This window comes from Maniola hyperantus, chromosome 10 (assembly GCF_902806685.2).
Source record: "Maniola hyperantus chromosome 10, iAphHyp1.2, whole genome shotgun sequence".
Lineage (NCBI taxonomy): Eukaryota > Metazoa > Arthropoda > Insecta > Lepidoptera > Nymphalidae > Maniola > Maniola hyperantus.
Genome location: NC_048545.1, coordinates 353,996 through 376,555, shown reverse-complemented (window position 1 = coordinate 376,555; position 22,560 = coordinate 353,996). Strand labels below are relative to the sequence as shown.

Here is a 22,560-nt window from a genome sequence, read left to right as displayed (position 1 = left end):
TTTATGTGGTGCTGGTGATGGTGTCAAATGTCCAATCACTGAGCAAACAGAGCATTGAAATGAAACCATAATTTTGCATTTACTTTTATTTTTGTCATTAAACTATTAAAACCTCTACACTGTTTTATTTTAGAATTGCATGATATATATTTTTTATTTTTTATATAAAATAAAATGAAAAGCAAAGCAGGGTGAAGAACTAGTATATTAGCAGTAGTAAAATTCTTGAAACTATCTTAACCTACACTGAATAATGGGAAAATATTTCCCACTTGATAATATTTTGCAATGCCGTTACGAACAAAGGGAAATTATTTCCCACCGCAAAATCCCCTTTTCCCCCCACTTTTTCATATTATTTTCATGAGATTTGAAATCTACTCACAAAACCCCCCCTAGAACCGGTCTCAGTTTTTATGTATCTCTTAAAAAGTGTTCCATTTGATTAAGGGTTAAATATTGGCAAATGGGGGAGTATCAATAAAAACCATTGTAATTTTAAAAGTATAATTTTACTATACACTTTGGGATTCTTAAACTATATATACAAATTAAAGTTACATGACAAGACGCAGACTTTAACCAGATTTGGACCGATTGGATAGTGCGTAAGCAATATCCGAATTCAGTCAGTTTTTTACATCCATATTTTCACAGATTCGAATCGGATGAATGCTTAACCGCTCCAAAGCGCCATCTTTAGGGACGACAGAATCGCGGCGATAGTCTCGCCGTGTGACAAAATCGATACAAACTCTATAGGCCAATCTCTACAGGGCGCTACTATCGCGGCGATAGTCTCGCCGTGTGACAAAATCGATACAAACTCTATAGGCCAATCTCTACAGGGCGCTACTATCGCGGCGATAGTCTCGCCGTGTGACAAAATCGATACAAACTCTATAGGCCAATCTCTACAGGGCGCTACTATCGCGGCGATAGTCTCGCCGTGTGACAAAATCGATACAAACTCTATAGGCCAATCTCTACAGGGCGATAGTCTCGCCGTGTGACAAAATCGATACAAACTCTATAGGCCAATCTCTACAGGGCGCTACTATCGGGGCGATAGTCTCGCCGTGTGACAAAATCGATACAAACTCTATAGGCCAATCTCTACAGGGCGCTACTATCGCGGCGATAGTCTCGCCGTGTGACAAAATCGATACAAACTCTATAGGCCAATCTCTACAGGGCGCTACTATCGCGGCGATAGTCTCGCCGTGTGACAAAATCGATACAAACTCTATAGGCCAATCTCTACAGGGCGCTACTATCGCGGCGATAGTCTCGCCGTGTGACAAAATCGATACAAACTCTATAGGCCAATCTCTACAGGGCGATAGTCTCGCCGTGTGACAAAATCGATACAAACTCTATAGGCCAATCTCTACAGGGCGCTACTATCAGGGCGATAGTCTCGCCGTGTGACAAAATCGATACAAACTCTATAGGCCAATCTCTACAGGGCGATACTATCGCGGCGATAGTCTCGCCGTGTGACAAAATCGATACAAACTCTATAGGCCAATCTCTACAGGGCGATACTATCGCGGCGATAGTCTCGTCGTGTGACAAAATCGATACAAACTCTATAGGCCAATCTCTACAGGGCGATACTATCGCGGCGATAGTCTCGCCGTGTGACAAAATCGATACAAACTCTATAGGCCAATCTCTACAGGGCGATACTATCGCGGCGATAGTCTCGCCGTGTGACAAAATCGATACAAACTCTATAGGCCAATCTCTACACGGCGATACTATCGCGGCGATAGTCTCGCCGTGTGACAAAATCGATACAAACTCTATAGGCCAATCTCTACACGGCGATACTATCGCGGCGATAGTCTCGCCGTGTGACAAAATCGATACAAACTCTATAGGCCAATCTCTACAGGGCGATACTATCGCGGCGATAGTCTCGCCGTGTGACAAAATCGATACAAACTCTATAGGCCAATCTCTACAGGGCGCTACTATCGCGGCGATAGTCTCGCCGTGTGACAAAATCGATACAAACTCTATAGGCCAATCTCTACAGGGCGATACTGCGGCGATTGTCGCGCCCGTGAAGATGGCGTCTTAGCTGAGTACACGACACATTTAAGATGCTGACTTGACAAACGCTGAAATTATATTGAAAATCAATTGACACTTTATGACACCTCTGTGAATAATAGTTGTGTCAATTGATTTTCGATATTATTTCAACATATGTAAAGTTGATAATGGTTTGCCAGTGAACAATGCTCTGCGTTGCACATCTAGCGAGATGCAACGCAGAGCATTCTTCACTGGCACCACAGCATTTGTGTGTGTAAATCCCTAAATACGAGTTGAATGTGCTCGAGAACGGTCAGTCAGTACGGTCGTGTGCCACGCCGCTCAGTCGAAGCTCATGCTCATGCTCATGTCGGAGGCGTCGCGCGGCGGGGAGGCGCGGGGCGCGGGCGTCGAGATCTCCACCGCTGGGAACGGGAACTGCGGGATCTCCTCCTCTGTGGACAAATAAATCGATAGATTAGTTCACAAATTGCAATAACTGCACCAGTGTTGATTTTACAGGAGACCTGTTTAAATTTCAAATATGGTAAGCACAAAAAATACAGGCCAAGTGCGAGTCAGGCTCGCGCACCGAGGGTTCCGTACTACAGTCGTATTTTTCCGACATTTTGCACGATAAATCAAAAACTATGATTCATAAAAATAAATAAAAATCTGTTTTAGAATGTACAAGTGAAGCCCTTTCATATGATACCCCACTTGATATAGTTTTCTTACTTTGAAAATTGAAAACACTAATTATTAGTTCATGACCACAATTTAACTTTTTTTGTGTGATGTGACCACAAATTTACGATTTTCCTTATGCCTGCTATAAGATCTACCTAACTGCTAAATTTCATGATTCTAGGTCAACGGGAAGTACCCTGTAGGTTTCTTAACAGACAGACAGACAACAAAGTGATCCTATAAGGGTTCCGTTTTTCCTTGTAGGTACGGAGCCCTAAAAACCATTCAAATGCGAGTCGGCCTCGCACACGCGTGCGTGCAGCGCGTCCGCCGCCTCAGACTCCCGGCCCAGGAGCGCCAGGCACAGGCAGCGAGCCGCAGTTACAGCTTACCTGTCAAGGCGGCGTCGAGCCTGTCCACGATAGCATCGAGCAGCGCCAACGCGACCACGTGGTCGGGGTCCCTGGCGAGCGCCGCGTGCAGCGCGTCCGCCGCCTCAGACTCCCGGCCCAGGAGCGCCAGGCACAGGCAGCGAGCCGCAGTTACAGCTTACCTGTCAAGGCGGCGTCGAGCCTGTCCACGATAGCATCGAGCAGCGCCAACGCGACCACGTGGTCGGGGTCCCTGGCGAGCGCCGCGTGCAGCGCGTCCGCCGCCTCAGACTCCCGGCCCAGGAGCGCCAGGCACAGGCAGCGAGCCGCAGTTACAGCTTACCTGTCAAGGCGGCGTCGAGCCTGTCCACGATAGCATCGAGCAGCGCCAACGCGACCACGTGGTCGGGGTCCCTGGCGAGCGCCGCGTGCAGCGCGTCCGCCGCCTCAGACTCCCGGCCCAGGAGCGCCAGGCACAGGCAGCGAGCCGCAGTTACAGCTTACCTGTCAAGGCGGCGTCGAGCCTGTCCACGATAGCATCGAGCAGCGCCAACGCGACCACGTGGTCGGGGTCCCTGGCGAGCGCCGCGTGCAGCGCGTCCGCCGCCTCAGACTCCCGGCCCAGGAGCGCCAGGCACAGGCAGCGAGCCGCAGTTACAGCTTACCTGTCAAGGCGGCGTCGAGCCTGTCCACGATAGCATCGAGCAGCGCCAACGCGACCACGTGGTCGGGGTCCCTGGCGAGCGCCGCGTGCAGCGCGTCCGCCGCCTCAGACTCCCGGCCCAGGAGCGCCAGGCACAGGCAGCGAGCCGCAGTTACAGCTTACCTGTCAAGGCGGCGTCGAGCCTGTCCACGATAGCATCGAGCAGCGCCAACGCGACCACGTGGTCGGGGTCCCTGGCGAGCGCCGCGTGCAGCGCGTCCGCCGCCTCAGACTCCCGGCCCAGGAGCGCCAGGCACAGGCAGCGAGCCGCAGTTACAGCTTACCTGTCAAGGCGGCGTCGAGCCTGTCCACGATAGCATCGAGCAGCGCCAACGCGACCACGTGGTCGGGGTCCCTGGCGAGCGCCGCGTGCAGCGCGTCCGCCGCCTCAGACTCCCGGCCCAGGAGCGCCAGGCACAGGCCGCGCGCCGCCAGCGAGCCGGCCCGCGCGGGCCGCAGCGCCAGCGCGCGCTCGTGCCAGCGCAGCGCCTCGGCCGGCTGCGCCAGCGCGCGGCTAGCGTGCCCCAGCGCGTCCAGCGTGGCCGCCCAGCACGGCGCCAACTGTACAACCATTTAGTTTTTGTTGTATGGCGCGCGGTGCGCCAAACGGGCGCAACTCACTTCGCCAATGTCGGGTGAAATTGAAGAGACACGATACGAATGGTTGGTGATAGTTGCGATGACAGCTCACTAACGAATTGCCATCGCTCAAGCGACCACATTTGCACACATACACACATACACACATACACACATACACACATACACACATACACACATACACACATACACACATACACACATACACACATACACACATCTATGTTTCTTAACACCAAATGACGAATGACCAAATGTCTTTATGACAAGATCTGTTGAAACGAATGCTTGAACTTAGTAAAATTTATCCTATCTATTTAAATTATATATCTTAACTCCATATGCATTAACACTGTTGCACCAAATATCATATAGTTTTAGTAATGTATGAATATAATTATACAGTATAGTATAAATATGATATAATATAGTATGAATGAGGTCGATGAACTTTGTCAGCCCTAGCACAGACTACGGTCTATTTGGGCTGCAAACTGCCAACACCAGTCTCGGCTTTTTATCTAGTGCTTTGGTCTAAAAGTGTGGTATAAATTGTTCACTTTTCGTTTTTTGACGAAAGAAAAAAAAATTTAGAAAGACAGTTTTATACTATCAACAACTTCACTTTATTATAAACCTTAATACTTGAACATAAAGTATAATAACGATTGCAAAATATTAATTTATATTTAAGATTATCGTCGAACATACGGAAAAATAAATAAATTTAAAAAGATTCGAAAAATAAGTTAAATTGCTTTTGCAAAAACAATTTATTTAAAAACTAGTTGATGCCCGCGACTTCGTCCGCGTGGAATTAGGTTTTCCAAAATCCCGTGGGAACTCGTTGATTTTCCGGGATAAAAAGTAGCCTATGTCACTCTCCAGGTCTATATCTATACCCATGCAAAAAATCACGTCAATCCGTTGCACCGTTGCGACGTGATTGAAGGACAAACCAACAAACCAATAAACCAACAAACAAACACACTTTCGCATTTATAATAAGGGTACTGATGGTGCGGCGCGGCGTCGAGCGCACTGTGTGGCATAGTGCATGTTTGTATGTAAGACAGCACGCCACCGGCACAAAGCATCGTGTACATTGGCTCCAAGCCTGCGGCCCAGGTGGCAGCGGGTGCGTCCTGCGGGGCGCGTGTCGTGTGCATCGCGCACCGCTGGACGCATCCGCAGACTAGCTGAGATCTATAGAGCGCACTTCGACTTTGCTCAGATTTTGAAAACGAGACAGATTTATGTGAGAGATATATTAGCTGTGTCGTTTTAACTCTGTCTCAAGTCTAAGCTAAGTCAGAGTGCGCTCTACAGATCTCACCCTTAGTGTTGATTGCAATAGCGACGATGGAGAGCAGGGTGTACGGTGTACACTGACCTGGTCGGGCGGGCCAGCAGCTTGGAGCGCCTTCAGCCACAGGTCTTTAGCAGCCTCGTACTGCTGGTGCGCGTACGCGGCCGCGCCCGCCTCGTGCGCCACGTGCGCGGACTGCACGCCGCGCGCGATGCGCTCCCAGCCGCCCTTGTTCTCGATGTCTGCGTCGTCACCCGCCGAGCCCGACTGGAAACCATTATCATCATCAACCCATCTTCAGCTCACTATTGAGCACGGATTTCCTGTCAGCATCAGAAGCGTTTTGCTAACCGAGTGGAGACTGGCAGACTTCACACAAGAGAAGAACATTATGCAGAACTCCTCATTAAAAAAAGCCTCTGTAAAAAATGATGAGCTAGAACATGGCGCGCGCCATGAACCGCTCGCACATGCTCACGTTGTTGTTGAGCGAGCACTCCACGCCCACGTACAGCGGCGGCAGGTAGCAGCCCGGCATCAGCTGACTCGCCTGCGACACGACACCAACAGTCGATATGGCAGGTTACCTCCGCGTTGCTGTGCAGCGCGGCGGCGCGCGCCATGAACCGCTCGCACATGCTCACGTTGTTGTTGAGCGAGCACTCCACGCCCACGTACAGCGGCGGCAGGTAGCAGCCCGGCATCAGCTGACTCGCCTGCGACACGACACCAACAGTCGATATGGCAGGTTACCTCCGCGTTGCTGTGCAGCGCGGCGGCGCGCGCCATGAACCGCTCGCACATGCTCACGTTGTTGTTGAGCGAGCACTCCACGCCCACGTACAGCGGCGGCAGGTAGCAGCCCGGCATCAGCTGACTCGCCTGCGACACGACACCAACAGTCGATATGGCAGGTTACCTCCGCGTTGCTGTGCAGCGCGGCGGCGCGCGCCATGAACCGCTCGCACATGCTCACGTTGTTGTTGAGCGAGCACTCCACGCCCACGTACAGCGGCGGCAGGTAGCAGCCCGGCATCAGCTGACTCGCCTGCGACACGACACCAACAGTCGATATGGCAGGTTACCTCCGCGTTGCTGTGCAGCGCGGCGGCGCGCGCCATGAACCGCTCGCACATGCTCACGTTGTTGTTGAGCGAGCACTCCACGCCCACGTACAGCGGCGGCAGGTAGCAGCCCGGCATCAGCTGACTCGCCTGCGACACGACACCAACAGTCGATATGGCAGGTTACCTCCGCGTTGCTGTGCAGCGCGGCGGCGCGCGCCATGAACCGCTCGCACATGCTCACGTTGTTGTTGAGCGAGCACTCCACGCCCACGTACAGCGGCGGCAGGTAGCAGCCCGGCATCAGCTGACTCGCCTGCGACACGACACCAACAGTCGATATGGCAGGTTACCTCCGCGTTGCTGTGCAGCGCGGCGGCGCGCGCCATGAACCGCTCGCACATGCTCACGTTGTTGTTGAGCGAGCACTCCACGCCCACGTACAGCGGCGGCAGGTAGCAGCCCGGCATCAGCTGACTCGCCTGCGACACGACACCAACAGTCGATATGGCAGGTTACCTCCGCGTTGCTGTGCAGCGCGGCGGCGCGCGCCATGAACCGCTCGCACATGCTCACGTTGTTGTTGAGCGAGCACTCCACGCCCACGTACAGCGGCGGCAGGTAGCAGCCCGGCATCAGCTGACTCGCCTGCGACACGACACCAACAGTCGATATGGCAGGTTACCTCCGCGTTGCTGTGCAGCGCGGCGGCGCGCGCCATGAACCGCTCGCACATGCTCACGTTGTTGTTGAGCGAGCACTCCACGCCCACGTACAGCGGCGGCAGGTAGCAGCCCGGCATCAGCTGACTCGCCTGCGACACGACACCAACAGTCGATATGGCAGGTTACCTCCGCGTTGCTGTGCAGCGCGGCGGCGCGCGCCATGAACCGCTCGCACATGCTCACGTTGTTGTTGAGCGAGCACTCCACGCCCACGTACAGCGGCGGCAGGTAGCAGCCCGGCATCAGCTGACTCGCCTGCGACACGACACCAACAGTCGATATGGCAGGTTACCTCCGCGTTGCTGTGCAGCGCGGCGGCGCGCGCCATGAACCGCTCGCACATGCTCACGTTGTTGTTGAGCGAGCACTCCACGCCCACGTACAGCGGCGGCAGGTAGCAGCCCGGCATCAGCTGACTCGCCTGCGACACGACACCAACAGTCGATATGGCAGGTTACCTCCGCGTTGCTGTGCAGCGCGGCGGCGCGCGCCATGAACCGCTCGCACATGCTCACGTTGTTGTTGAGCGAGCACTCCACGCCCACGTACAGCGGCGGCAGGTAGCAGCCCGGCATCAGCTGACTCGCCTGCGACACGACACCAACAGTCGATATGGCAGGTTACCTCCGCGTTGCTGTGCAGCGCGGCGGCGCGCGCCATGAACCGCTCGCACATGCTCACGTTGTTGTTGAGCGAGCACTCCACGCCCACGTACAGCGGCGGCAGGTAGCAGCCCGGCATCAGCTGACTCGCCTGCGACACGACACCAACAGTCGATATGGCAGGTTACCTCCGCGTTGCTGTGCAGCGCGGCGGCGCGCGCCATGAACCGCTCGCACATGCTCACGTTGTTGTTGAGCGAGCACTCCACGCCCACGTACAGCGGCGGCAGGTAGCAGCCCGGCATCAGCTGACTCGCCTGCGACACGACACCAACAGTCGATATGGCAGGTTACCTCCGCGTTGCTGTGCAGCGCGGCGGCGCGCGCCATGAACCGCTCGCACATGCTCACGTTGTTGTTGAGCGAGCACTCCACGCCCACGTACAGCGGCGGCAGGTAGCAGCCCGGCATCAGCTGACTCGCCTGCGACACGACACCAACAGTCGATATGGCAGGTTACCTCCGCGTTGCTGTGCAGCGCGGCGGCGCGCGCCATGAACCGCTCGCACATGCTCACGTTGTTGTTGAGCGAGCACTCCACGCCCACGTACAGCGGCGGCAGGTAGCAGCCCGGCATCAGCTGACTCGCCTGCGACACGACACCAACAGTCGATATGGCAGGTTACCTCCGCGTTGCTGTGCAGCGCGGCGGCGCGCGCCATGAACCGCTCGCACATGCTCACGTTGTTGTTGAGCGAGCACTCCACGCCCACGTACAGCGGCGGCAGGTAGCAGCCCGGCATCAGCTGACTCGCCTGCGACACGACACCAACAGTCGATATGGCAGGTTACCTCCGCGTTGCTGTGCAGCGCGGCGGCGCGCGCCATGAACCGCTCGCACATGCTCACGTTGTTGTTGAGCGAGCACTCCACGCCCACGTACAGCGGCGGCAGGTAGCAGCCCGGCATCAGCTGACTCGCCTGCGACACGACACCAACAGTCGATATGGCAGGTTACCTCCGCGTTGCTGTGCAGCGCGGCGGCGCGCGCCATGAACCGCTCGCACATGCTCACGTTGTTGTTGAGCGAGCACTCCACGCCCACGTACAGCGGCGGCAGGTAGCAGCCCGGCATCAGCTGACTCGCCTGCGACACGACACCAACAGTCGATATGGCAGGTTACCTCCGCGTTGCTGTGCAGCGCGGCGGCGCGCGCCATGAACCGCTCGCACATGCTCACGTTGTTGTTGAGCGAGCACTCCACGCCCACGTACAGCGGCGGCAGGTAGCAGCCCGGCATCAGCTGACTCGCCTGCGACACGACACCAACAGTCGATATGGCAGGTTACCTCCGCGTTGCTGTGCAGCGCGGCGGCGCGCGCCATGAACCGCTCGCACATGCTCACGTTGTTGTTGAGCGAGCACTCCACGCCCACGTACAGCGGCGGCAGGTAGCAGCCCGGCATCAGCTGACTCGCCTGCGACACGACACCAACAGTCGATATGGCAGGTTACCTCCGCGTTGCTGTGCAGCGCGGCGGCGCGCGCCATGAACCGCTCGCACATGCTCACGTTGTTGTTGAGCGAGCACTCCACGCCCACGTACAGCGGCGGCAGGTAGCAGCCCGGCATCAGCTGACTCGCCTGCGACACGACACCAACAGTCGATATGGCAGGTTACCTCCGCGTTGCTGTGCAGCGCGGCGGCGCGCGCCATGAACCGCTCGCACATGCTCACGTTGTTGTTGAGCGAGCACTCCACGCCCACGTACAGCGGCGGCAGGTAGCAGCCCGGCATCAGCTGACTCGCCTGCGACACGACACCAACAGTCGATATGGCAGGTTACCTCCGCGTTGCTGTGCAGCGCGGCGGCGCGCGCCATGAACCGCTCGCACATGCTCACGTTGTTGTTGAGCGAGCACTCCACGCCCACGTACAGCGGCGGCAGGTAGCAGCCCGGCATCAGCTGACTCGCCTGCGACACGACACCAACAGTCGATATGGCAGGTTACCTCCGCGTTGCTGTGCAGCGCGGCGGCGCGCGCCATGAACCGCTCGCACATGCTCACGTTGTTGTTGAGCGAGCACTCCACGCCCACGTACAGCGGCGGCAGGTAGCAGCCCGGCATCAGCTGACTCGCCTGCGACACGACACCAACAGTCGATATGGCAGGTTACCTCCGCGTTGCTGTGCAGCGCGGCGGCGCGCGCCATGAACCGCTCGCACATGCTCACGTTGTTGTTGAGCGAGCACTCCACGCCCACGTACAGCGGCGGCAGGTAGCAGCCCGGCATCAGCTGACTCGCCTGCGACACGACACCAACAGTCGATATGGCAGGTTACCTCCGCGTTGCTGTGCAGCGCGGCGGCGCGCGCCATGAACCGCTCGCACATGCTCACGTTGTTGTTGAGCGAGCACTCCACGCCCACGTACAGCGGCGGCAGGTAGCAGCCCGGCATCAGCTGACTCGCCTGCGACACGACACCAACAGTCGATATGGCAGGTTACCTCCGCGTTGCTGTGCAGCGCGGCGGCGCGCGCCATGAACCGCTCGCACATGCTCACGTTGTTGTTGAGCGAGCACTCCACGCCCACGTACAGCGGCGGCAGGTAGCAGCCCGGCATCAGCTGACTCGCCTGCGACACGACACCAACAGTCGATATGGCAGGTTACCTCCGCGTTGCTGTGCAGCGCGGCGGCGCGCGCCATGAACCGCTCGCACATGCTCACGTTGTTGTTGAGCGAGCACTCCACGCCCACGTACAGCGGCGGCAGGTAGCAGCCCGGCATCAGCTGACTCGCCTGCGACACGACACCAACAGTCGATATGGCAGGTTACCTCCGCGTTGCTGTGCAGCGCGGCGGCGCGCGCCATGAACCGCTCGCACATGCTCACGTTGTTGTTGAGCGAGCACTCCACGCCCACGTACAGCGGCGGCAGGTAGCAGCCCGGCATCAGCTGACTCGCCTGCGACACGACACCAACAGTCGATATGGCAGGTTACCTCCGCGTTGCTGTGCAGCGCGGCGGCGCGCGCCATGAACCGCTCGCACATGCTCACGTTGTTGTTGAGCGAGCACTCCACGCCCACGTACAGCGGCGGCAGGTAGCAGCCCGGCATCAGCTGACTCGCCTGCGACACGACACCAACAGTCGATATGGCAGGTTACCTCCGCGTTGCTGTGCAGCGCGGCGGCGCGCGCCATGAACCGCTCGCACATGCTCACGTTGTTGTTGAGCGAGCACTCCACGCCCACGTACAGCGGCGGCAGGTAGCAGCCCGGCATCAGCTGACTCGCCTGCGACACGACACCAACAGTCGATATGGCAGGTTACCTCCGCGTTGCTGTGCAGCGCGGCGGCGCGCGCCATGAACCGCTCGCACATGCTCACGTTGTTGTTGAGCGAGCACTCCACGCCCACGTACAGCGGCGGCAGGTAGCAGCCCGGCATCAGCTGACTCGCCTGCGACACGACACCAACAGTCGATATGGCAGGTTACCTCCGCGTTGCTGTGCAGCGCGGCGGCGCGCGCCATGAACCGCTCGCACATGCTCACGTTGTTGTTGAGCGAGCACTCCACGCCCACGTACAGCGGCGGCAGGTAGCAGCCCGGCATCAGCTGACTCGCCTGCGACACGACACCAACAGTCGATATGGCAGGTTACCTCCGCGTTGCTGTGCAGCGCGGCGGCGCGCGCCATGAACCGCTCGCACATGCTCACGTTGTTGTTGAGCGAGCACTCCACGCCCACGTACAGCGGCGGCAGGTAGCAGCCCGGCATCAGCTGACTCGCCTGCGACACGACACCAACAGTCGATATGGCAGGTTACCTCCGCGTTGCTGTGCAGCGCGGCGGCGCGCGCCATGAACCGCTCGCACATGCTCACGTTGTTGTTGAGCGAGCACTCCACGCCCACGTACAGCGGCGGCAGGTAGCAGCCCGGCATCAGCTGACTCGCCTGCGACACGACACCAACAGTCGATATGGCAGGTTACCTCCGCGTTGCTGTGCAGCGCGGCGGCGCGCGCCATGAACCGCTCGCACATGCTCACGTTGTTGTTGAGCGAGCACTCCACGCCCACGTACAGCGGCGGCAGGTAGCAGCCCGGCATCAGCTGACTCGCCTGCGACACGACACCAACAGTCGATATGGCAGGTTACCTCCGAGTTGCTGTGCAGCGCGGCGGCGCGCGCCATGAACCGCTCGCACATGCTCACGTTGTTGTTGAGCGAGCACTCCACGCCCACGTACAGCGGCGGCAGGTAGCAGCCCGGCATCAGCTGACTCGCCTGCGACACGACACCAACAGTCGATATGGCAGGTTACCTCCGCGTTGCTGTGCAGCGCGGCGGCGCGCGCCATGAACCGCTCGCACATGCTCACGTTGTTGTTGAGCGAGCACTCCACGCCCACGTACAGCGGCGGCAGGTAGCAGCCCGGCATCAGCTGACTCGCCTGCGACACGACACCAACAGTCGATATGGCAGGTTACCTCCGCGTTGCTGTGCAGCGCGGCGGCGCGCGCCATGAACCGCTCGCACATGCTCACGTTGTTGTTGAGCGAGCACTCCACGCCCACGTACAGCGGCGGCAGGTAGCAGCCCGGCATCAGCTGACTCGCCTGCGACACGACACCAACAGTCGATATGGCAGGTTACCTCCGCGTTGCTGTGCAGCGCGGCGGCGCGCGCCATGAACCGCTCGCACATGCTCACGTTGTTGTTGAGCGAGCACTCCACGCCCACGTACAGCGGCGGCAGGTAGCAGCCCGGCATCAGCTGACTCGCCTGCGACACGACACCAACAGTCGATATTAAACTTTGTGTCAACTATAAAAGTTCATAATAAACCGAAGTTGTTCATACTATACAAGTTTTTCTACATTTCGTAACATATAACATAGATGTGTATATGTGTGCGAACATGGCCACTTAAGCGATGACACTTTGTTCGTGGCGTTATATCAGTACGCCTTGCTGAAGTAACGCCGTGTGGTGGTTACCTTGAAGTAGGCCGCCATGGCCTGGTCGTGCTCGTTGTCGGCCGCGAAGCTGTGTCCGTAGGCGAGCCACACGCAGCCCGCGCCCGGCTCCAGCCCGCACGCCTTGCTGAGGTAACGCCGGGCGAACTCGCTCTTACCTGCAAATAATAAATGCTGAATTATTGCAACAAGATTGAGCGCGGCGCGCCATGTGGACGCCGCAGCACTCACCTATGAGGTAGTAGTAGCAGCCCACGGCGTACCACGCCGTCCACGACTGCGGGTAGGCGTCCACGAGCGCGTGCGCGAACGCGAACAGCTCCGCACTCTTGCGCAGCTCCACCAGGCACGCGGCGCGCACGTCGGGGCAGCACGCCGGCCCCGCGCGGTCCAGCGCGCGCAGCGCCAGCGCCCACTGCCCGCCCGCCGCCAGCCGCCGCCCCAGCGCCTCGCCCGCCTCCGCGCACAGCGCTCGGCACGCTTCCACTGGACCCACGCCCTGATAACAGACGAAACAACGATATTTGGATGTTGCTACAAGTGTCAAAATGTCAAGGTGCTTTTTAAAGGCGTCGCTCGCGGCGCTCAGTACCCCTAAGAGCTTGCGCTGCAACCCTGCACTATAGGTAAAGTCCACAGACTCACATTGCTGTCCCCGTCCGAGGTGGGCGACTGGTCGCCGTGCAGCGGCGCGTACCGCAGCAGCCGGTCGCGGTACGCCACTCGCAGCAGCGCGGCCTCCGACGCGCTCATCTGATTGTTGATGGGCAGAGACTCTATTAGCTCGCTCTCTGGAACATACACATACTTTACATATTACAAGAGCAATAGTTGCAGCTTTATACCAGAATCAAAATCATTTCTTCAAAGTTCACACTGTTGTACACTTGATGGTCAGTTGCTTGATTTGTAGGATGAAAGCTACGAGGGTTTCAAAAGCGCCCAGGTACCTTGGCTAGGAGTTAGCGCATGCTGCTCCAGCAACAGGTCCAAGGCCTCGTAGCAGGCGCAGTCAGCGCGCAGGGCGGCCGTGAGCGCGTCCGCGGCCGCCTCGCGTCGCTCCAGCGCCGCCAGCGCGCGCGCTCGCCACACCAGCACGCCCGCCAGAGCTCGCTAACACATGGAAATATACCTACACGTATTTTTATTTTATTTAAGATTTTTCTGGATTAAAATTTTAGCCATACCATATAGTCTTATCTGTACACAACACTTTTGGTACGATTGATCCTTAGAACCCAAAGAAAGATTTAAGAAGTGGAGCCATCAAGATTGTTGATGTTGTGGGAAGTTTAATTTGATTTTGAAATAAAAATAAAAATTCAAAAATAGATTAAGTCAAAAGTATGATTAAATGAACTGCATAAGTGACATTTTTATGTAAATAAATGTGAATCTCAATATGTTTCTCTTACATTATGTGTCTGATCCATGCTGCGGGGCTCCAGCAGTGCCGGGTCGCACTCCTCCAGCATGGTGAGGGCGATGCTGGGCTCCTTGGCCGCGAGATAAGCGCGCATGGCCACCCCCAGGCACAGCAGGTGTCTCCTACAACAGTACATTGTTGCTCGTAAATAAATCTCTAACAGGTCTTAAAACTAGTGCTATCCTTTTTGTTTTTTTTGTGCCTTATGTACCCAGCAGATACTGTACGCGACAGGTCGAGATCGCAATCGAGGTATGAGGCACGGGGACACCCCGCACACCTGCACATCACCCGCTCTTGCCCACACCAGGTTAGCGCGGGGGCTGTGCGGGGTTTCCTCCCCAATTGCCATCTCAACCTGTCACACCTATACATATACACAATATGTAGTATCTGCTGGGCACATTGTGAAAGGATAGCACTAGTTTTAAGACCCTACTTGTGTTATAATAATTAAAATAAAAGTTGTCTCTTTAGGCTAATTTTTACTAACTTTTGCTAATTTTACTCTAACTTCCTTGAACTAGCTTACCTACTGTGACAATACTTGTTCTCAGAGCTAATAACCTGAGGTTTGCTGATCTTAAGGGTTGCTTTTTTTTCTCTGGAGATGCAGAACCCTAAAATTTTCAGAAATTTAGCAGTGAATTTAGTTACAACAATGGAATCACAGACCTATGCAGCTGTCTAGATGTGACGGCATGAGCAGCCCTGTGTAGCTCCCCCCTGGCCAGCATGGCGCTGGCTAGCAACCAGATGTCGTCCCCGCTGGCCGCCGCCGCGGGCCCGCTTGACGCCGCCGCCGCCGCCGCATCCGCCCAGAAAAATGCACTTGTCCATTGCCCCTGACACAAACAAAATGTTCATGTAGGTATCAAAAATATTATAATAGAGAGAACAGCCACAATCGTGTACGCCTGAGTTTTGTGGTTACAAAGATAATTATGGTCGTGCGAGTTCTAATAACCTGAAACAATGGTTTGATATGCTCTCCGAGGTTCGGTAAGCTGGTATTGATTTAGGACTTCAAAAGTTTGTTCATCTACCTAATTACAAACTTAGGTTAACATTGCATTAAACACAATCAACTGATATAATTACGCCGGTGCAACTAGGACGCACCACCCTTGGAATCTGTGGTGTCCAGATTACCATTAAAAACAGTATTTTATTTTATTCACCAGTTCAGAGTACTGCTTTACAAGAGACCGCATAAAATCTACGTTGAGACACTCCACGTTATTTCTAGCGGCAGATTCAGCTTTGGCCATGGCATAGATGGATATTGTGCACGATAGTGATCAATTAAAGTAAATACACTATTCTCGAATTCTATTTTAATTTAATTTTTTGAAAAAATCGCTCATGAATCGTTTGTTTATATTTTATCGGCCGCCTGTCAATGTCAAAATACAATTGCTGTCTTTACTCTATGCTTTGTACCACAGACTTCAGTTTTACACAGACTAAATTATTGTTGTAAAGACTATAAATGGAATTTGCGTTCAGAAATTGAATATAATCGCAATATTCCTAAGTTTTTGTATCTGTGAACATAACCCATGCTGTCAATGACACTTGACAGTTTGTTGAATTTTGATGACGGAAAGAAAAAGGTTATACACAGAAAAAGAGGGAATAGGCTGATTATGTTTAATTTACTGTAAAAATAAATAAATAATAAATAAAGTGTTCATAAATTTGTTACTCTGTATATTAAGAAAATATTAATATCACTAGTTGTGGAGCCTAGGAAGGAAAAAAATAGCAACGTGTCCTAGGTTAGGCCGTTGGGGAATCATGTTATTATTGGCGTAACATGAGTGAAAGAAAAATGTGCAAGTTCTATAATTTGAATGTACCTGACCGCCGCCCCGGGGAGACCCCAAACCAGAACAATGACGATGACGATGACGACGAGCGCAACTCAGATCATCCGCTGGAGCCCTACGTGCCTCCACACCATCACAAACTGGAGTACAGCTACTGGATGTGGTTCTCGCGTAGGCCGCCCGCCCGAGAGCTCTCCGCCTCCACCACTGGTTATGGACAGGTTCGCTTTGCTATTCGTTATTCAAACTTCTACCATATGGAGGGTGGTACATTCTCAATACTGTGTATATAATATTCTATGATCGCTAGACTTGAAAAACAGCCAGATACACTGGTGTACTGTCACTACCATTAATATTTGCTTGATACAGGATTCAAAAGATAATATTGTTAATGGAACAGGCCCCTATGAGATAGTATCATTGTCCACATACACCAATCAAAGAGACTGTAGTAGCAGGTGTGCTGTTTCTGTCAACATAACGTTACATAACATAGTATAATATGTGGCTGTTTGAAAATTTTACATCCATTTCGACCACTTCTGTGTGTCAACTCAGGTGGCGCAAGACCTTGGTGTGTGGAAGTCCCTACAAGAGACCTACGTACAGCCGTAGATTAAGCTTATCTTGCAATAAAAAAATGTTATGAATGTCATTTGACTATTGCATTTATTTTATTGTCATTCCAAGATACAAAAAAATTTAAATCCAATTCTGTTTCAGCTGATTTTCATGATTTATGTATTGATCCTATAAAGTTGTTTATAAGATAAAAGGAAAAGGTGACTGACTGACTGATCTATCAACGCACAGCTCAAACTACTGGACGGATTGGGCTGAAATTTGAAAGGATTTTTGAAAATTAAACCCCTAAGGGGGTGAAATAGGGGTTTGAAATTTGTGTGGTCCATGCGGACGAAGTTGTGAGCATAAGCTAGTTGTTTATAAAACAACTATAAGTAGGTACAGTGACTTAAGTGTTGACTTTACAGTACCTATAGGAGATTTACCTGTGGCCTGTGTTTTGATACACACTTAAGCAATTGTTGAGAGAAGTACTGAATGTGGGCGTTGTTTGCAGGCGCTTCGCATGGTGGGTCGCGTGGCGTCGGTGGAGCAGTGGTGGGGGCTGTACCTGCACCTCACGCGGCCGGCCGAGCTGCCGCCGCTGTCCGACCTGCACCTCTTCAAGCTGGGCATCAAGCCCATGTGGGAGGACCCTGCCAACGTCAACGGCGGCAAGTGGGTACGTGGGGCTTCCCTAACCATTTGATTTATGCCTCTAGCATCTTTTTTCTTCCATTACAAGTTAGCCCTTGATCTTCATAGGATCTCACCTGGTGATAAGTGATGATTATGTCTAAGATGGAAGCAAGCTTGGTATGGGCATGGCAATTCTTAGTTAAATTTAAATAAGAATTAGAATAAGAATAAAAAGAAGAAAAGAAGTTTGTAATCCACACCCCTTATGCCTACATAGCATTTTACCGGAATGCCAATTCACTTGGGGGCACTGTAGTAGTAGTAGTAAGGTGGTAACTAGCCATAGCTGAAGCCTCTCAACAGACCAGACCAGAGACAATTTAGAAATGGTGAATTCCCAAATTGCCCCTTTGGGAATGGAACCATTGTCAAGGCGTGTGTACTCATATCTACATGTGACGTGGCAGGTGGTGCGGCTGCGCAAGGCGCAGACGGGGCGCGCATGGGAGGACCTGTGCATGGCGATGATCGGCGAGCAGTTCATGGTGGGCGAGGAGATGTGTGGCATTGTGCTGTCCGTTCGCTTCCAGGTACGCACAGGAAAACATTTATCTTCCAAATGGCGAACACGGAAGTATAGCCCAGTTATTAGTTGCTTGTCGTGCATGAGACAATCTGTAATCTAAACAAGTACTAGTTCTGACCAAAGTGCAGAAATGCAAGTTTTTCTGCTGAGTTGTGTATTTTATTTGCTCCACATTAATTTCATTATTGTTTTAAGGACAATTTTTTTTAATCTAAGTACCTTTCTACAAATACAAATACAAATTTCTTTATTGCGAATCTGGGTAAACAGTGGAGATGTTACAAAAACAAAAAGGCACAGCCAAATTCTGCCTATTAGCATGCATTATGTTAAGATATACCTAACAGCGTGTACATAGTTTTGATAAAATTAGCCAAATTAAATGCTTAGTTACAAAAGAATAAAAAACAAGATAGTACTTAATACAAAATATGTCAAAAGGTAACCATCAAGGATTAGATAGATATTCGTCAACACTATAAAAAAAATTTTTAATTAAATATTCGAATAACTTCTTTTTAAGGCTTTCTATTTTATTTATATTTACAAGTTCTCTTATTTCCAAAGGTAGTTTGTTTACAATTTTTACTGCCATAACGTTAACGTTACGTTCTAAAATGGTGCTCTTCATTATGCTCTCGTAATAATAAGGCCAGTGATAGGCCACAACTCCACGGTAGATTTTTTTTTGATGTGTTCAAAATGAAGCACTCTTCCAGGAGGACCACCTCGCAGTGTGGCACCGCACGGCGGCGGACGCGGACGCAAGGGCGCGCGTCCGCGACACGCTGCGACGCGTCCTCCAGCTCCCCGCCTCCGTGCCCGTCGAGTACAAAGCCCACGGCGACTGCCTGCGCGCGTCCGCCAACCACAACCCCCTCAACCACAACCACCAGCCGCACGCCTCCCATAACCCTCCCCACCACAACGCGAGCGACGCCCACTCCAGCGCGACCAACGCGCACGCCAGCGCGACCACCGCGGCGCGCGCGGCCGACGAGCGCTCCTAGCGTCCGCAGCGTCCCCCGCGTGTCCACACTCGCACCTTGATTTTATACGCCCACTATCTAAACGAACTTAAACTAGGTATTCCAAATTTTTAAGTATTACCACAGAATGAAATGAAATGAATTTACTTATTTCATGTAGGACAGTAGGTATGTGCCACTATTTATGTATTTTTTATTTTATTTTGTGATTGTTACCTTATATTTAATAGTACCTTACTGGTACAGAAGGCTTACTCCCTAAATAGGTTTAGATAAATATACACTCTTGTCACAATGCAATAAAGTGCAATTCAGTTTGCACAGCACTGCAGACTAAAATTAATCAAACTCCTCTCTTACGCGTAAACTCTTACCTCTTATCTTATATCTCTTTCTCTATTATGAGATAAGACTTGCACGAGAGCTGTTGCAGGGGAGCGCAGCGGTAGATATATTTCTCGAGTCGTCTGACTAAGTGGATAAAACTTCTTCAAATGTGACTTGAGAGTAACTGATCTTTTAAAAAAAGTAAGATGTGTTTGTTGGTTCTGATTCAGTTAAATGTTTGTGAGTGAGTACTGAAGTATACCTCAACACGATACTAAAACTCTTAACTCCATCAACTGCTGCGCGATTGCGGGAGAATGACAGCTACAATGTCACGATCGCAATCACCTCTGCAGCCCTACCGCGGTTGTTTGACAGCTACAATGTCACGATCGCAATCATCTCTGATTGGTTAATACTCGCTCACTATTGGCCACAATGCATTGTTGCAACAATGATCGCACAAATTCAGCCAATCAGAACAATTGAGATTGTAATAATGATTGATGCCGGTTTTAGACATCGCCCTACTGATTGGTTGACGCGCGCTCACTATTGGCTACAATTCATTGTTGCAACAAGAATACCATAAATTCAGCCAATCACAATTGCGATTGTAATAATGATTGTTGCAGGTTTTACAAAATCGACCTACTGGTTTTTAGTGCACTATGCATGTACATCATACTTATTAGTATGAAGTCATGACCTGTAAAACCAGTAGAAAAAATCTCTTATCAAGTTTTTACCATTTAATGTAACAATTTGGTTTAATTGATTTTAAGTATATATCTCTTATATGTTAAGTACCTATGTATATTTATTATATTTTGTAAATGTTGCCATATCTGTTTAAATAGTAGGCTCTATAAAATCAAGGTGTATTTTATTTGTCAAAGAATGTTTATTAGGAACGTGAACGCGGCACAATCAACGTGAGTCGTGTCGAGCCCTCCTCCCTTGTAATAAAGTCCAAATCAATTTATTAAAACGTGTCGTTTTTATTCCTTTTTAATGGCGAGCGCATACAGACAAACAGCCGTACTCAGAGTCGCTTAATCGTTACTTAAGATTGAGTTAAACGAGACAGCTATCTCTCACATAAATCTGTCTCGTTTTAACTCAATCTTAAGTAACGATTAGCGACTCTGAGTGCGGCGGTGAGTGGTCTGTTTGATAACAACTTAAACTCAGCTTTGCGTCTGTTGGCATATGGTTGACAGACATAATGCATACAAAATGACTTTCACGCGCCATTTTAACTTTTTAACAAATTTTGTCATGTCAAAAGTACGATTTTAGTCCTTATTTTAAAGGTTAACCGTACTTTTGACATGACAGTCGGTCCATAGAGTTAAAATGGCGCGTGAGAAGTCATTTTGTACGGACTAGGCATATAGTTACTGAACACAAAGGAGCGAGCGTCCTTCATAGCGTCATCGTTCATGCGTGAACTTGTGGTTACTTCGTATACTGGCACATTGGTATTGCATTGCTTGGCATGTGCGTGCCTGTCGGACCACTCGGCCGCGAGCGAGCGCTCGCAAACACAGTTACTTATACCGATACGACATAAACACAGGCATGAGCCACGCGCACTCGAAAAATGCTAGAACCTGTCTGTATGCCACCTTTTCACCTGCTCGAAACCGATTTTGACACCATCTAAATAGCGTCAAAATCGGTTTCGAGCAGGTGAAAAGGTACTTAGGTCCATGAGACTTATGCCGAGATTTATAGAGCATACTTTGACTTTGCTCAGACTAAGGCTGAGATCTATAGAGCGTACCTACTTTGACTTTGCCCAGACTTAAGATTGAGTTAAAACGAGACAGATTTATGTGAGAGATATAGCTCTGTCTCGTTTTAACTCTATCTTAAGTTTCGTGCTTAAATCTAAGCTAAAGTCAGAGTGCGCTCTATAGATCTCACCCTGAGTTTCAGTTAAAACGAGACCGATTTTTATACCAGACATATTTGTATTACGTTGTCTCGTTTTAACAATGAGTAAAATCTGAGTAAAATCAAAGTGGGCTCTATAGATCTCATATTATTAGCTTGCATCCGGAGACGAACACAAATTACGGGAAAATCAAAGTTCCCGCGGGATTTTCCACACGATTGCGGGAATCAGTTTCGTGTAGGTATTAAAACGCTACGGTCATTATGGTTAAACTAATATCGCACGCCTGGACAGATTATGATAAGCAGTAAACTTGTGATAAAAAACCGGCCAAGTGCGAGTCAGACTCGCGCACCGAGGGTTCCATACGATAAATCAAAAACTATTATGCATAAAAATAGTTAAAAATACTAATTATTATTGTTCATGAACAGATTTTAATATTGTTTTGTGATGGAACCTCAAATTCACGGTTTTCGGATTTTTCCTCTTACATGCTATAAGCTATAAGAACTACCCTACCTGCTAACATTCCACGATTCTAGGTCAACGGGAAGTACCCTATGGGTTTCTTGACAGACAGACAGACAACGAAGTGATCCTATAATTGCCTTTTTTTCCTTTTGAGGTACGGAACCCTAAAAATGTTGATAACAATGTACCATAACCATATGACGTTGACCTTGTCCCAGTGTTGTATAGGCACTAAAATCTTGATAACAATGTACCAAAACCATATGACGTTGACCTTGTCCCAGTGTTGTATAGGCACTAAAATGTTGATAACAATGTACCATAACCATATGACGTTGACCTTGTCCCAGTGTTGTATAGGCACTAAAATGTTGATAACAATGTACCATAACCATATGACGTTGACCTTGTCCCAGTGTTGTATAGGCACTAAAATGTTGATAACAATGTACCATAACCATATGACGTTGACCTTGTCCCAGTGTTGTATAGGCACTAAAATGTTGATAACAATGTACCATAACCATATGACGTTGACCTTGTCCCAGTGTTGTATAGGCACTAAAATGTTGATAACAATGTACCATAACCATATGACGTTGACCTTGTCCCAGTGTTGTATAGGCACTAAAATGTTGATAACAATGTACCATAACCATATGACGTTGACCTTGTCCCAGTGTTGTATAGGCACTAAAATGTTGATAACAATGT

General features: G+C 51.4%; 2 protein-coding genes across 2 annotated transcripts; one reads left to right on the top strand and one right to left on the bottom strand.

Moving 5' to 3' along the window:
- Positions 1-490: 490 nt before the first annotated feature.
- Cdc16 (cell division cycle protein 16) lies at positions 491-15,919 on the bottom strand. Its single transcript, XM_034972791.2, has 11 exons — positions 15,711-15,919; positions 15,205-15,374; positions 14,519-14,651; positions 14,054-14,216; positions 13,749-13,894; positions 13,335-13,602; positions 13,125-13,261; positions 12,781-12,909; positions 5,804-5,986; positions 4,095-4,371; positions 491-2,501 (listed from the first exon to the last, which is right to left on the bottom strand). The coding sequence occupies exons 1-11, from the start codon at positions 15,798-15,800 to the stop codon at positions 2,389-2,391; spliced, it is 1,809 nt and encodes a 602-aa protein (XP_034828682.1). The 5' UTR covers positions 15,801-15,919; the 3' UTR covers positions 491-2,388.
- A 188-nt stretch (positions 15,920-16,107) lies between these two features.
- eIF4EHP (eukaryotic translation initiation factor 4E homologous protein) lies at positions 16,108-20,460 on the top strand. The gene is made up of 4 exons (XM_034972592.2): positions 16,108-16,582; positions 17,446-17,610; positions 18,035-18,157; positions 18,873-20,460. Exons 1-4 carry the CDS (start codon positions 16,349-16,351, stop codon positions 19,161-19,163), a joined length of 813 nt encoding a protein of 270 aa, XP_034828483.1. The 5' UTR covers positions 16,108-16,348; the 3' UTR covers positions 19,164-20,460.
- The last annotated feature ends 2,100 nt before the right edge of the window (positions 20,461-22,560 follow it).